The sequence below is a fragment of the Thamnophis elegans genome, chromosome 8 (assembly GCF_009769535.1).
Source record: "Thamnophis elegans isolate rThaEle1 chromosome 8, rThaEle1.pri, whole genome shotgun sequence".
NCBI lineage: Eukaryota > Metazoa > Chordata > Lepidosauria > Squamata > Colubridae > Thamnophis > Thamnophis elegans.
Genome location: NC_045548.1, coordinates 42,328,514 through 42,343,912, shown reverse-complemented (window position 1 = coordinate 42,343,912; position 15,399 = coordinate 42,328,514). Strand labels below are relative to the sequence as shown.

Genomic DNA, 15,399 nt, shown 5'->3' with positions numbered 1-15,399 from the left:
GTGATGCTTTGCTCTTTCTATCCCAGTCACTATGCAATTCAAATGGTTAAGTATTTGACATCTTGGATTAATAAAGTAGAAGTTATTGGACCTACTGTTATGGAAAGATTGAGGTAAAGAGGAATTTTCCTCTCAACACCTGGGTTATTCAACCTTCTTTTAGTCATATAGAATCTCCAGTATTATAGTCAGCTGTATTATGACATTATAAATTATATATCAGTGTAAATATGGTTTCAAAAGGAATTGTTTTTGAAAATAGGTAAAAGGTAAAGGTTCCCCCTGCAGGTATGTGCTAGTCTTTCCCAACTCTAGGGGGTGGTACTCATCTCTGTTTCAAAGCCAAACAGCCAGCACTGTCTGAAGACGTCTCTGTGGTCATGTGGCCGGCATGTCAAAGGTGCGTAGAATGCTGATACTTTCCCACCAAAGGTAGTCCCTATTTTTCTACGTGCGTGTTTTACGTATGTGCTTTTGAACTGCTAGGTTGGCAGAAGCTGGAACAAGTAATGGGAGCTCACTCCGTTATGCAGCACTAGAAATTCGAACCGCCAAACTGCTGACCTTTCTAATCAACAAGCTTAGCATCTTAGCACTGAGTCACTGTGTCCCATGCTTTTGAAAATATATCTTCCCAATACCAATAAAACAATACTTTAATTTTACTAGGCAATATTTCCCATAAACATTGTGTTGAAATCTGAATTATGCATGTGAAATAGTAAATACACACCTGAAGCAAGATTTAAGCACATTCTTCATTTATCATGTTAAATATTAGATAAGTCAAATAATTGGCAAAACAATGCAAGATTTGAATAATATTTGAATTGTCAATTATATAATAAATCATTTCCTAATGAATGTTGTATTTAAAAAAAAGATAAGGATGCTATCTACATTTACCTACTCTGATCCCAACTGGCTGCAAAGAGCAAAAGTATCTTTCTGCCATAGTGATCGCGGTTTTCTAGCACTCCTGGGAATCCATCAATCAGAGCTCGTTTGATCCCTGGATCATCAGCCTTGAAATTTTTAAACATATCCAGATTCAGCTGCCGATATTGGAAATACTGAGCCAATAATCTGAAGGCATCTGTTTGATGAAATTTTCTGGCTCGAAGAAATCTCAGGATGAAGGCATCATCTGTGCGCAAGAATCCAATGTCAGGTCTTGTGATGATCATGTCCCTTACTTGCTGAATATCCTGGTGCAAAACATCTGGGTTTTCATTAAGTTCCAGGCGGGCTTTCTCTATGATTTCTGGACTGAGTCCAGTATGCAAATGGGTCATGTCTTCAAAAGTTGCTTTTCCAAATCCTTAGCTTTAGAAATAGGGTCAGAATATGCAATGGCCCCATTCAACTAAGTGTATGTGGTGATCCATTCAAGTGCATTTATCTCTTGCATTATATTGAGTGGGGAAAAAAATTCACAGGTATTTCCCTTCATATCCCCAGATACCCATCCAAGGTACAAATTTGCATTCTCTGTAAAACAAATATATAGATAAAAATCAGTAATTGTGAATAAAGTGAATAAGCAAATTGAATAAGCACATTTCAAAACTCTCTATCTGCCTTTTTACTGCCAGTCTAGATCTGGTTAAAATTGAAAAATGGAATAATACATTACCATCAATTCTGTGACTCACATACATAATGATGAAAATATAATTGCATTGAGCCATCAGCACTATAGATATTACATTGATTTAATATTTAGTATTATGCTATTGCTCTTATTTAACAAGAATAAAGTTAAAAATGGAAGACTGGGAGTGTGATATACATATGTATTCTGAGAATTAATAACACTTTTTGTAAATAAAACCTGCTTTTCTCTTGCTAAATGGAATTTCATTCTTATTGCCTCCAACTTGCTTCCAGAAGTTGTGAATGCTCCAAAACTGGGCATTTAGGGGTGGTTTGCTGCTGGTTTGCTTCATCCAGAGGGGGCAGACTGTAAATTGACCATAAATTGGTTTGCTCATGTGTAGAACATGAAAAAAATACTAAAAAAACATGCTAGCAATGGCAGTGGCGTGGCCAGCCTGGTTTGCTGCTGGTTCTGCGACCAAGGCCAAAATACCACTAACAGTTTGCCCAAATCAGTGCAAACCAGTAGCAACCCACGTCTGTTGGACATCAATTTGTCTGAAGTGGTGTAGGGTTTCCTGCCTAAGCAGGGTGTTGAGCTAGAAGACCTTCAAGGTCCCTTCTGTTATTCTATTCTAAACAGATCATAATTTCCAAAGAATCATACTCAGAACAATTTTCAATATTAAAACAGTTCTTACTAATCCCCAAAAAGAGATTGTTCTTTCAAACATATGCAAAATAATTTATGCAAAACAGAGATATACATGTACTTTGCACATACTGTATCTCAGTGTACAAACCAGTCTTCTTCTAGTAGGAATAATTTTTAACATCCACATCCACAAAACAGCCTTTGATCTCAGGAACCTCCCCTCCCTTCCTTCTTCCCCCCTCCTCCATAGACTAAGGTAGATGGATTGCATTCCTTGATCTATTCAGATAGCCACAAAACCTTATCTGAACACTTCTGAACAAAACTATACTAGAGAATCACACAAGCATGGCATTGCAAGCTACATAATTGTTTCTGGCGAAACTCTGAAGCAAGATTAGGAAAGATTTCTGTTGAATACATGCAAATTACCTAAATTAACACATTGAGGTGATTCAGTCAGTTTCTTCTGGAGAGATTCCTAGACTCCACATCAGTGATGTGCGGTGAGGTTTATGGCTGGTGAGGCAGTGACACAGGGGTTTCAAATTTTTTTAGACTTGTGGACTTCAACTCCAAGAATTCCACAGTCAGGCATGCTCAGTTCCGATTTAAAGCAACAGCATTTTTTCTCCTTTGCGAAATAAGTTTTCCTTCATTCTTTTTCTTCTCCCTCCCCCTCCTTCCTCCCTCTCTCCCTCCCTCCCCCCTCTCTCAAACAGACACACGCATACAGAGAAGTTGGCTCCCTCTCTCACTCAATCTCAAACAAACACAAACACAGAAGTTGGATTGGATATATTTTCCAATGGCTTGAAAGCAGCTCCTCTGCCATAGCCCCACCCCTTCCCCTGCTGCCTTCCTATCTGAGCCTTTGATTGCAGGTGGAGCCACGTTGCCTTTTCAAACTTGTAATCAGTGAAGCTGGGCTTATATACTTTTATCCAGCTGTGTGTGTGTGTGTGTGTGTGTGTGTGTTTGAAAAGGCAACGTGGCTCTGCATGCAATTCAAAAACTTTTTGAATTCCTCCCCTCCCAAAACACGCACCTTTTCCAGCTGTTTCAGAGAGGATTTCAACTCTGCTCTTGCCTGCCATCATGAAAAGAAAAATAAATGTAAAAGGAAAAAGGCATGAGCTCTGAGATCAGACTGAGCTAGCTGCTCCCAGAGTCTCTAAAAAGCCTCTAAAAACACCCTTTACAGGAGGCAGGAGAACCACGTGCCTCATCTACATAAGGAATTTTTTGGCTTTTAACCCTTGCTTAGCTCTGCTCGAGTGATCATAAAGTCAGACTAAATGAGGCACCTCGTTCTCCTGCCATCCCCTGTAGAGGGCACTTTTTAGAGGCTTTTTTACACAGTTAAGCACTAAGTAGAGCGCCCTATGAAGCGGTATATAAGTCTACTGCTATTGCTATTGCTATTGCTATCCACTGTGACTCTGGCAGCAACTAGCTCAGCCTTTTTCCTTTTACATTTTTTTCTTTTCATGATGACAATGGTGAGGCTCTGTCTCCCCTGCCTCCCCTGACTGCACGTCCCTGCTCCACATCTCCCACAACTTTCCACATATTCCAATGCAGAAAGTCAAAGGGATCATCCCCTCTGTTGAAACAAATTTCTATGTGTCTTTATATATGTATGAATTGCAACATATATAGGACTCTAATAATTTGTTTAACTCTATATTGATGACAAATCCACATATCCATGGTAGAATGAAAGAGGGCAAAGGAAGGAAAGGAAAGGAGAGGAGGCAGGAGAGACGAGAGGAGAGACTATAGTGAAAGTGGAATGATTACTGGAAGAGAAATAATTCCATTTTCATTCTAGTTTCTTTCATTTCTTTGCTTTTCTTTCATGTCCATTTTTCTCCTAGGGTTATTTTTGAACCACCATAAAATTCCCCGTCCCAAATTCAGAACTTCTTTTCACTTTTGTATTCTCATTAATTGTCTAGACTTTCATCATAAACAATTAAACCAGTCACATTTTTAAAGCGATTCCCTTTTGTGTTACACATGAAGATCTTACGATGAACCATGCATTTATCCAATACAAATATAATGTCTGAGCAGATGGTCATCAATCCAATTACCATTGACTCTTGAATATGCAAATGGCACAGTCACATTCTTGAATTCTTTCTTACTCGGTCATTCATTCATCTCACTTCACAGAAAACAATTGTTTAACTTTTTTTCCTGAAGTATGATGCAATATTTGATTATAGGCAGAATTTTAGGCTGATACTAGTCTGCCTTCAGAAATGTAACCTAGAACTCTCAAGATGGCAGAAAATCCTGACTGCTTCCAAAAAAAAAAACAATTCAGGGCAAGAACCAGTGAGACTGCATCAAAAATGATTTCCTCTTCTACAGTTCCTTCATGAAGAAACCAAGTAAGTTTCCCCTAATAAACACAAAGGTGAATCCAGATTCAGAGGTAACTGACATTCCTGTTTGGGCCTAATAAGCTTTAAAAGTACAAACTTCTTTTTCTTTTTAAATAATCTTTATTGGTTATACATTTTTTTAAAGAAGAAAACATACAAATATAAATGCAATTTTAAACATACAAAATTCTTTTTGATAAGAGTCTTATCCATAGAAGAGTAAAGACAGACTGGACTTTTAGTAAAAGTTTTACTTGTATTCCATCTTAATCATTATTAAAGCTGAACTCTGAGGATCGTATCATCTATTCAGCTATCCAAAAAGGTCAGCTCACATGCCTTCCCTGATTTAGCCCTGCTGTCATTATTTATTTGTTTGTTTACTGCACTTATATGCCTAGAGGTAAGCCTAGATGTAGAACAGAGGTGGGTTGCTCCTGGTTCAGCCCAGATTGTGTGAACCGGTAGCAGTGGCAGCGGGAAGCTCCGCTCGCCCACCCATATGCTTCTGTGCATGTGCAGAAGCTTATGCGCATGCACAGAAGCTTATGTGCATGCTCAGAAGCACTGTGCACCTGAACCAGTCGTAAAAAAATTGGCAACCCACCACTGATGTAGAAATCCACAAGGGAATGCTGTGCTATGCTAACCAGCTTTTGATCATATTCAATAGATCATAGTAAGTCACAGGAAATGTCAGACTTTACCAATTGAGCTGGTGAAAAGAAAGAAAGAAAAAAGGGGAATGTGTGCTAAAGAGATGGCAGCTAGTAATATTTCCAACTGCATGTGTGGTACCAAATAGGGTGACTTGTGCTAGCAGATCATGACGTTAAATATTTCACATAAGTAAATGAAATATCAGGTTTACTGTTTTGGTAAAATGTCCCATTTTACATGGACACATATACAATCACTAAAAAGTAAATAATGTACATCATTCATTTTTACATCCCTTCTTTCATTCTAACATTTGGCCTTAAGGCAACATGTAGGCAGCCAGAATAATCAATATTCCTTTGAGGTTTCCTGATAGTATTACTAAATATGCTATTGGCTATTGTAATGTGTTCATTTAGTGGCTGAATCATGCCTACTGGTTATTTCATTCATAAAAATTCTTGAATGCTATAAGGCATTAAACAAAAAAGTATTTAATTTTCAGCTTTAACAATTAACATTTATCATTCAATATAAACTGCTACACGTTAATTAACCTAACAAAGCTTTAGACTCCTATAGTATTGTTATAATTTGTTTACAAAATCTGAAGATACAACTGCCAGGTATTTAGTATGAAACCATCAAACCTGGAATGTCATAAGGCAGGGCCATCAAGCTCACATTGTCACAGCAACATCACATAACATATTTAAACTTTTTTCCCCTTTGCTAAACCAGGCAGGGGCGGAGCCAGCACATGATGCACCCGGTCTATGGACTGCAAGTTTGATACCCCTGTCATAAGGTATCAATATGAGCTGATCCAAGTGGTGTGGTCTTTGCAATTGACAGATGGAAAATTTAGCAATGAGCAGATTTTCTAAGTGCCATCCAATATTTTAATTTATGCCATAATTTTTCAATTTAAGTTTTTACACCTTGATAACTTATGTCTTTCTCCTGTCCTTTATCTGCCTTTCTACTAGTCCCAAGTATTGCCACATCAATTATCTACACTTTCTTCTTTTAAGCCAATTATATCTGGTGTGTTACGAGCTTTTATCAGTCTACATTCAGAAATACCATAATATTTTACACCATGTTCATTTTTTACTTCTAAGAAATGAAAAAACTAATATTAAGACAGAAAATGCATATAAATAAAAATATGCATTCTATATATATATATTCCATATGTGTGTGTGTGTGTGTGTGTGTGTTATATTTGTGCTGATAAATAAATAAAGGGAGACTAGTATAGATCTATTTCAAGCTATTTAGCTCTCATCAGCTAGCCATACCCTTACTGGGATTCGAACCTGTCTGTATTACATCTTAGGCAGATGTCTTAACCATTAAACTTAATGGTTAATGGTGAAGAATCTGCCTAAGATGTAATACAGCACAGGTTCGAATCCCAGTAAGGGTATGGCTAGCTGATGAGAGCTAAATAGCTTGAAATAGATCTATACTAGTCTCCCTTTATTTATTTATCAGCACAAATACAACACAAATGTGGCAAAGGCAACAGTAAAAATATTGGGTTTCTGTCATGATGGTCTCTTGTGACCAGTCGATGGACGAATAGTGATGGCGGTTAGCTTCCTCCCATGATTGGGGCATACCAGGGGTTGTGACACTAAATATATATCTGGATGGTCTCTTGTGACGAGCCGAAGGACAGAGCCAAAGGACAGAGAATGGAAGTAGTGATCTTCCTCCCATATTTGGGCATACCGGGGGTTGTAACTTTATATACATATACATATACATATACATATACATATACATATACATATACATATACATATACATATACATATACATATACATATACATATACATATACATATACATATATTCATTCATTCATTCATTTAAATACAACTTCCCAACATAATACTTCTGTACTCATTATTCACAAGTCTACACAAAATTAACATATTTAGCAATATCAATAACACTTAGACTTACATACTGCTTCATAGTGCTTTACACCCTCTCTAAGCAATTTAGGTAGTCAGCATATTGTCCCCAAATATCTGGGTCCTCATTACCAACCTTGGAAGGATAGAAGGCTGAGTCAATCTTCAGACAGTGAGAATTGACCTGATGGCAGTCAGCAGAATTAGCCTGCAATACTGCATTCTAAACACTGCCCCACCATGACTCTATGATTAAATCTAATCATAGAATTATTTGGTCAAATAACTGATTTATTTAAAAAAACTGAAGAGATAAAGTTTCTTTTCTACTCTTTTTTATTTTTCACCATTTTTCTAATTTCTTTGTATTTTTAAGCTGTCTGCAAGATTCCATCTATTTATTATAGTTGAGATCACTGAAATAAACTAGGGCTAGAATTCTAATTTAACAAGTACATGTGTCATTAAAAATTACTTGTAAATATAATGCTATTCACAAACATGTTTCAAAAATCATGTTATGAACGGTTGGCTGAAAAAAACCAAATACATTTTCAAAGGCTTACCCGGCCCTAATTGCTTTATGTGAAATATTAATGTCGTTTATTTTTTTAGTGCTTTGTTGTTTTTCTTTGTGACTTCAACATTAGGGGAGCCCCCCCCATCTTAGCTAGAAATGACCTAAATTGTAGCCAAATGATCAGGAGATCATTAGGTTTGAAAAGCTGTGATCTCTATTTTACAAGTCTAACACAATATTTGATAATGTATTCACAAATGTTTGATGTAATGATTACTATTACACCAATTATAATACTTACATTTCACCATCTTATTTATTTATATCCTGACTTTATTTTATATTTTTGTAAAGGTACAGAACAATCCAACACATCTTCTTTCTCCTATTTTCCCCACAACAACCACTATGTGAGGTGATAAGTAGATAGATTAGATAGATAGATAGATAGATAGATAGATAGATAGATAGATAGATAGATAGATAGATAGATGATAGATAGATGATAGATAGATGATAGATAGATAGATAGATAGATAGATAGATGATAGATAGATGATAGATAGATAGATAGATGATAGATAGATAGATAGATAGATAGATAGATAGATAGATAGATAGATAGATATAGATAACATAGACATAGATATACTGTAGATTATGCATAGATTAGACATAGACAGTATATACATGAGAGAGAGAGAGAGAGAGAGAGAGAGAGAGAGAGAGAGAGATTTATATAACAATAACTAATATTTACCATTAGTATAAGTTCAGGCCTATGTCTATTGCAATAAATTACACCAGTGACTTACTGTTTATGTGGAACTATTTGACTAAATAGCAATAGCACTTAGACATATACCACTTTACAGTGATTTACAGCCCTCTATAAGCAATTTACAGAGTCAGCATATTGCTCCCAAAAAATTGGGTCCTCATTTTACCCACCTCAGAAGGATGGAAGGCTGAGTCAACCTTGCGCCTGGTGAGATTTGAACTGCCAAATTGCAGTCAGCAGAAGTAGCCTACAGTACTGGACTTTAACCATTGCACCATCGTGACTCAATATTACCATAATGGCAGATAGGATGTGTTATTGGTTTATTTGTTCAATTTATATATCACTTTTCATTCACGAGCACAAGTTGGAATGTTGGATTGAAAAAGAGTGATTGGCTCAAAGTGACCCAATGACCCTCCCTAAATCACCATACCATGCTGGTTCTAAATCACTGTATTACATATACTACACTGATATGAAGCTTTTATGGAAATGTCAGGCTAGGGTTTCTTTGGTTTAGAAGTCATCAGTTATACATTGTTTGTCAATAAATACAACAAATATTTCTCACCTTCCCCAAAAAATATTCTGTACCATGTATAAAATTCATCTCTCAATTACTATCACGATATCAGTGATAGTTTTGAAGGCCCAATTGTGCTGTTTTGAATTGAAAAACTATGCTTAATTACATCAATATGTTATTGCCAATCTAGTTTTTAAAAAGGTTAAAGAGCCAAAGCAAAACAATTTCTTATAATTATCCATGCAATGACAATCAAATGTCAGAAAACATTCTGTCTCTCTTTTAAAAATTTTCTCTCGCGTTTGATTTCTTGCTCTTCATTTTCAGAACAGGGATGAGTCAACAAAACAGGGAAATTATTAATATACCTGGTATAATTTCATTAAAAATGAAAGCCACAACAAGAGCTGAATCACTGAAATCAAACCAGGAAAATAATTTGTTGAGTGATACCCTGTTACAAGCTGAAAGAGAAAACGCATACGTGTGTCTCTTCTGCATGACATCATGCTGTTACATAACATCATTTTACTTGTTGGCACTGCACTAACTTTTAATGCACTAGGACAATCTGTGTTATTGTCTCAGTATACCATGTAGCCACAGGGAGCTTCTCCTTCCATGTGTGTCTCATATTTGTCTGTCCCTTCCAAATATAAACCAACTGCATTTAAGAACAAAGAGCAGCCATCTGTTCTTTAACTTTAGATTATTGTTTTCATCCATTGTCCTCAAAGAAAAGCCCAATAAAAGATTGCCAGTATTAGAAATATATTGTACAATCGTTGTATGATTTCATGGCATTTAGTTATATTTATTAAAATTTTGACTTTTATACTCCCTCTCAACACACCCACCTACCCACACACTATTCTAACTCTCCTATACTTTGACCTTTTTTCTGAATTGTAACCTTCAACTGAACTTCCCCACTTAAGGCTTCTAGAAATATTAGTATATATGTATGCAAGCATGTACGTATGTGGTTATTTTTTCTGCTCCCCTCTGAGAATTTAAAGATGCTCGAATGTAACCTCTGTGGGAGTTTAAAAGAAGAAAAAAAGCCACAAAAGTCCAGGAAGAAGAGTTAGGTAGTGGGGGAAGGAAAAGCTTAAGAACAGATGGATTGCAGACAAGAGCTGTCCACATAAGATAGTGCTGAAACGCCGCAGCCATGGCATTGCAACAAAAAGAGAGATAGAGAGAGTGAGAAACGGGAAAAAACAAAAGCTATTGCAAGAACAGAAAAGATGCATCTCAAATACCTTTAGAGTGCCGGAAAGCTCCACCCTGGATGTGGTTCTTGGCTCATCGATAGGGATGAGTGTAAGACAGCTTTCGCTCTTTGCAGCCTCAACAGAAGATTTCTCTAAAGAACTGTGAATGAGCAAGCTCTGCCTCCACGGGGCTATGCATTTTTGGATTGGATGAGTGTGTGTGTGCTTCTCCACACGGCAGCAATCATCCCTCCTGGGTCCTAAAAACCTTCTGTCTTCAATCCAGTCTTATAGCAGAAGAACACAATGCACATATGACAATAAGATCTCGCCTGTCTGACAGATGATTCCAGAAATGTCTTCCTGATATGACATGCTGAAAACGATATAGGAATATGTTAGGGAAAAGAAAAGAATGGAGCCCTTATGCAAAAGAGGCTGATGCTGCAATGCTGAGTATTTGCGTGTATTTATTGTGAAAGCTAAGGCAATTGGAGATATGATCTTGAGAAAAGATATTCATATAGCCGCATGTTATGAAGAACACTAATAAAGCTGGAAAAACCACCATCTGTGTAGTAACTGTGTGTTCCCAAAGGATGTATTTTGCTCAGCACCAGCTATTTAAAATGCCATTGAAATTCAGCATGTTGGCAAACATTTAAATCTCCATAAAGCAGCTTCCTTTTTTCTCAGTGAGGAACTTCCAGGTTATCACCCATACAATCTGATTGAAGAATTGTATATTATGAGCCTAATGGTCTCATATATAAAAGTAGAAGAAATGCAAGGAGTTACTACAGGAATATATTTTCAGCTTCGTCCAAAATCATAATTTACTGGTGGAAATCTAACTAATTTACAGGGTAGCATCAAGGAGCTATAATTCCCATATATTACACAACAATGAAAAATATTCCCATACTCTAAATAACATTGCTAAAATCCTTATTATTTGAATGGGTGTGTGTGTGTTGTGTCTGTGGACCACAAATCCCATCTACTTCTAGTATTCAGGACACATTCCTGGTCTCAAATATTATTTAACTTTAAGTTTGTATACATTGCTTTAAACTATAACCAGTAGATATTCAGGATTCTAAGGTAGTATGGGAACTAAAGTTGATCCTGCAAGCTGGATGACTGTTGGAAGCTACACTTAATTAAATATTATTTGGAGTTAGGAATATGGCCCAAATCTCAACTATAGCAGAACAACAATTAGATTCACACATTATGATAAGCTACTGCTAGTATTAACCAATGACTGCTTAAACAAGCATACAATTAAGAAAATAGAGAGGAGGAGGAATAAGCTTGAGTTGAGTACCATTATGTTAATACATCATAATTTGCTATCTAGTATTTTAATTCATTATTGAAATATGTAGCACATATGAAATCAGTATGCTAGTCCTTCATTCTCTAGACCAGCAGCCCCCAATCTTTTGGGCAGCAGGAACCAGTTCTGTGTAGAGAGGTTTTTCCGTGGACCAAAAACATAGTTTCTTGTGCTGCCTGCATCCCACGGATGGGGCTCTGATTGTTTGCGTGGCCTAGTTTCTGGCATACCACAGACCAGTTGGGGACCCCTGCTCTAGACTAATGGAATATATTTGTTACTCCAACACAGGGTTTAAATTCAAATTATTCTCCAAACACTGGGGGAAACTAACCAAAGAGAGAAGCAACCTAGAATTAAGGAGAAATTTCCTAACAGTGAGGACAATTAACCAATGAAATAGCTTGCCTTCAGAAATCATGGGCACTCCATCACTGAAGATTATTAAACTAGACAGCCACTTATCTGAAATAATATAGATTCTCCTGCTTGAGCAGGGGGCTGGACTAGAAGACCTCCAAGGGCCCTTCCAGCTTTATTCTATTCTAACAGGATGTAATGTTTCTACCTCATCTTAAAAATGTCAGATAAGTTGGGAAACACCATAATGACTACACTATACAGGACATATATGCAATGTTTCATTTAGAGTCTATGAAATATTTCAGTGAATTATAACCATATCATACCAGAGCCGTGGTGGGACAGTGGTTAGAATGCAGTACTGTAGGCTACTTCTACTGACTGCCATCTGCCTGCAATTTGGCAGATCTCACCAGGCTCAAGGTTAACTCATCTTCTGTTCTTCTGAAGCAGGTAAAATGAGGACTCAGATTACTGGGGACAATATGCTGACTCTGTAAACCAGTTAGAGAGGGCTGTAAAAGCATTCTGTATGTGTAACTTTTTGTGAGATTGATAGTTAATTTGTACAAATTTGATTAATAAATAAATAACATATACCTACAATAGGATGATCACTCTTTATTTTTTTCTGATGTATTAATATACTGCTGGCTACCAACCATGGAGATCTACAGGTAGGACAAATTATAATGAAAATTCGGTCTGTTAAATACTTGTGCTATGATTTTGTGTTGCAACTGCATATGGGGCAGAATTTCTAATATAGATACCAATTGATATTGTGCAAAAAACCCAACATTTAGTGGATATATCTATGTACAGAATCCTGCAAACAGTTTCTATTTTTCCCAGGATTCTTTGCTCTTTTTAATGAGCTTGCTATATACTAGTATACTATAAAATACTCATATGAAATAAAGTACTTAAGCATCAATTATAATACTACAGATTTTTGTTTCATTTTATTTTTTTAACATTGATGTACTCTGCCAAATTCTACTCTCATAATTTTTATCTTGAAAGCTTAAATGAGTTACTTACTATACAGATGGCATTTGACATTCACCTGAATACATCATTTTTGAGACAAAATGTAGGTAGACAATTTTGAATCTTGTCAAATATATGCTGCATATATATTATATTATGGTAATTTGCACTATCGGCCAGATGTTTAGACTTGATTTGGCAATTAACACCAGTGAGTTGGGGGGGGGGGGGTAGTTATGTTTAGGAAAATATTTGTTTGGAAAAACAAATGCTATGATCTTAAGAAGTGTAGTTTGAAAGACTACACTTATTTGAAGATAATGTTTACAGAGATTTTTTGGAGTTTAGTCATCTTCTTTTCTTTTACATAAGTCACTAAAGCAAATGATAATAAGGGCTGGCTTCTTCTGAAGCAGAAAAGGAAAGAGCCATGGTGGCACAGTGGTTAAAGTGCAGTACTACAAGCTATTTCTGACTGCAGCCAGCAGTTCAAATCCCACAAGGCTCAAGGTTGATTCGCAAGCTTGATCCTTACGAGGTCGGTAAAATGAAGATGCAGATTGTTGGGGCAATATGCTGACTCTGTAAACCGCTTAGAGAGGGCTGTAAAGCACTGTAAAGCAGTAAGTCTATTGCTAAATGTCTCATTTTGTTGTCAGTTTGTTGTAGTGATGTAAATAATGGCAGTCTATGCTTCAAAAAATTTGTTAGATTTCATATAGATACAAGCAAACATCTTTTTGCTATTCATAAGAACTCAGGTTTTCTCAGGCTTCTACCATAGCTTGAAAAAAAGATGCTGCTGCCTTAATGAAGTAATAATAAAAATATTTTCAATGAAATGTTTAAAGCAATTATATATATTTTCAGTCTGTCAGGGGAGTTTGAAAAATCTCATAACCACTGTAATAAATAGCAAATTGATGTTGTATTTACACAAGATTCAAAGCAATCCTGAATTACTTGTGAAGCATCTACTATTTTAATAAATAATTCAAACATGTATAATTATATATCTAGAATTTTCAAACCTAATTCTGTAGCCTCAAACTTTTTTTTCTTGTTACTGTAGAATTATAACCATGAAACATTCATTGGAAGATATGCGGACATTGTGCTGCATAAAATTATTCAACTCATACTTTATAGGACTTAACATTACCTGAAACACATGTTTTTCCTTTCAGAAAACAAGTTATGATTATAGTATGAAGAGTGGAAAATATTTTGTTCATCTGACTAGAAATAAAGCAGTAAACATTATTTCCATTGCTTTTATGCAAATGTACAGTATATCATATAACCTTCCCTTAGAATAGCTGTGAATTGAAGAAACTCTTTACCTTAGAGATGGACTGACATATAGTGGATGACATTCCAGTATGATAATAGTATCTTCTGTGATATTCAATAATTTGGAAGTTTAATTTTGGATTTAGAGTAACAGTAGAAGGCTAATTGTCATCCCTTGCTTTCATTCACGGGAAAGGTATAAAATCCTTGAACAGATTTTGTGTTGGGTGATTCCTTAGTTTGTGTTTGTGCCTGCTTCTTCTTTCCTTTTTCCAGAATCTTTAGTTTTCTTGAAACTTCACACCCTAAACTTAATAGGGGTAATTGCAAATTATGGGGGAAAGAGCCTTAAAAGCTAAAAAGGCTGTGCATGAACCCTAACTAAGTCTAAGTCTACTACTAAGTTTTCGTTACTATTACTATTAATCTTCTCATTGTTCCTATCACCCATCTCCTCCCACTTATGACTCTACGACTATAACTTTTTTGCTTGTATCCTTATAATTTATATTGATTGTTTCCTGGTATGATTTGATTGCTTATTTTTACCCTGTAACTATCATGAGGTGCTGTCCCTTATGATTCATGATGAATGTATCTTTTCTTTTATGTACACTAAGAGCATATGCACCAAAGACAAATTCCTTGTCTGTCCAATCCAGGGGTGTGTTCCTGCCAGTTCTAACCTCTTATATAGAAGAGGTTCCACAAATCTACAGTGCCGTTTAGAACCAGTTTCAGCTCCCTCCCCCCACTTGTCCGCACATCATTAAGATGAAGAGCGAGAGGAGGAATTCTGGGAGTTGAAGTCCACAAGTCTTAAAGCTGTCATTTCATTTCATTTCATTTTAATTTATTTGTATGCCGCCCTTTTCCCTGAAAGGGACTCAGGGCGGCTCACAACTCAAAGGGAGGGGAAAAAACAAACAAAGTTACAAAAAACATTAAAACCATGCATAATTAAAAAAGCACAACAGTCATACCATTCAAAGTGGGGCAGCGAGTCTTTAGCCCCAGGCCTGTCGGAACAGCCAGGTTTTAAGGGCTATGCGGAAGGCCTGGAGGGTGGTGAGGGTACGAATCTCCACGGGGAGTTCGTTCCAGAGGGTCAGAGCAGCCACAG

General features: G+C 36.4%; 1 protein-coding gene across 1 annotated transcript in view; it reads right to left on the bottom strand.

Moving 5' to 3' along the window:
* CLVS1 (clavesin 1) overlaps nt 1–15,399 on the bottom strand; it is a 72,004-nt gene that overhangs the window by 46,928 nt on the left and 9,677 nt on the right. Inside the window, exons 3-4 of the mRNA XM_032222578.1 lie at nt 10,334–10,661; nt 907–1,491 (exon numbers count right to left, since the gene is read on the bottom strand). Coding sequence (XP_032078469.1) covers nt 907–1,295 — 389 coding nt within the window. The 5' untranslated portion in view covers nt 1,296–1,491; nt 10,334–10,661. The remainder of the gene's footprint in view (nt 1–906; nt 1,492–10,333; nt 10,662–15,399) is intronic.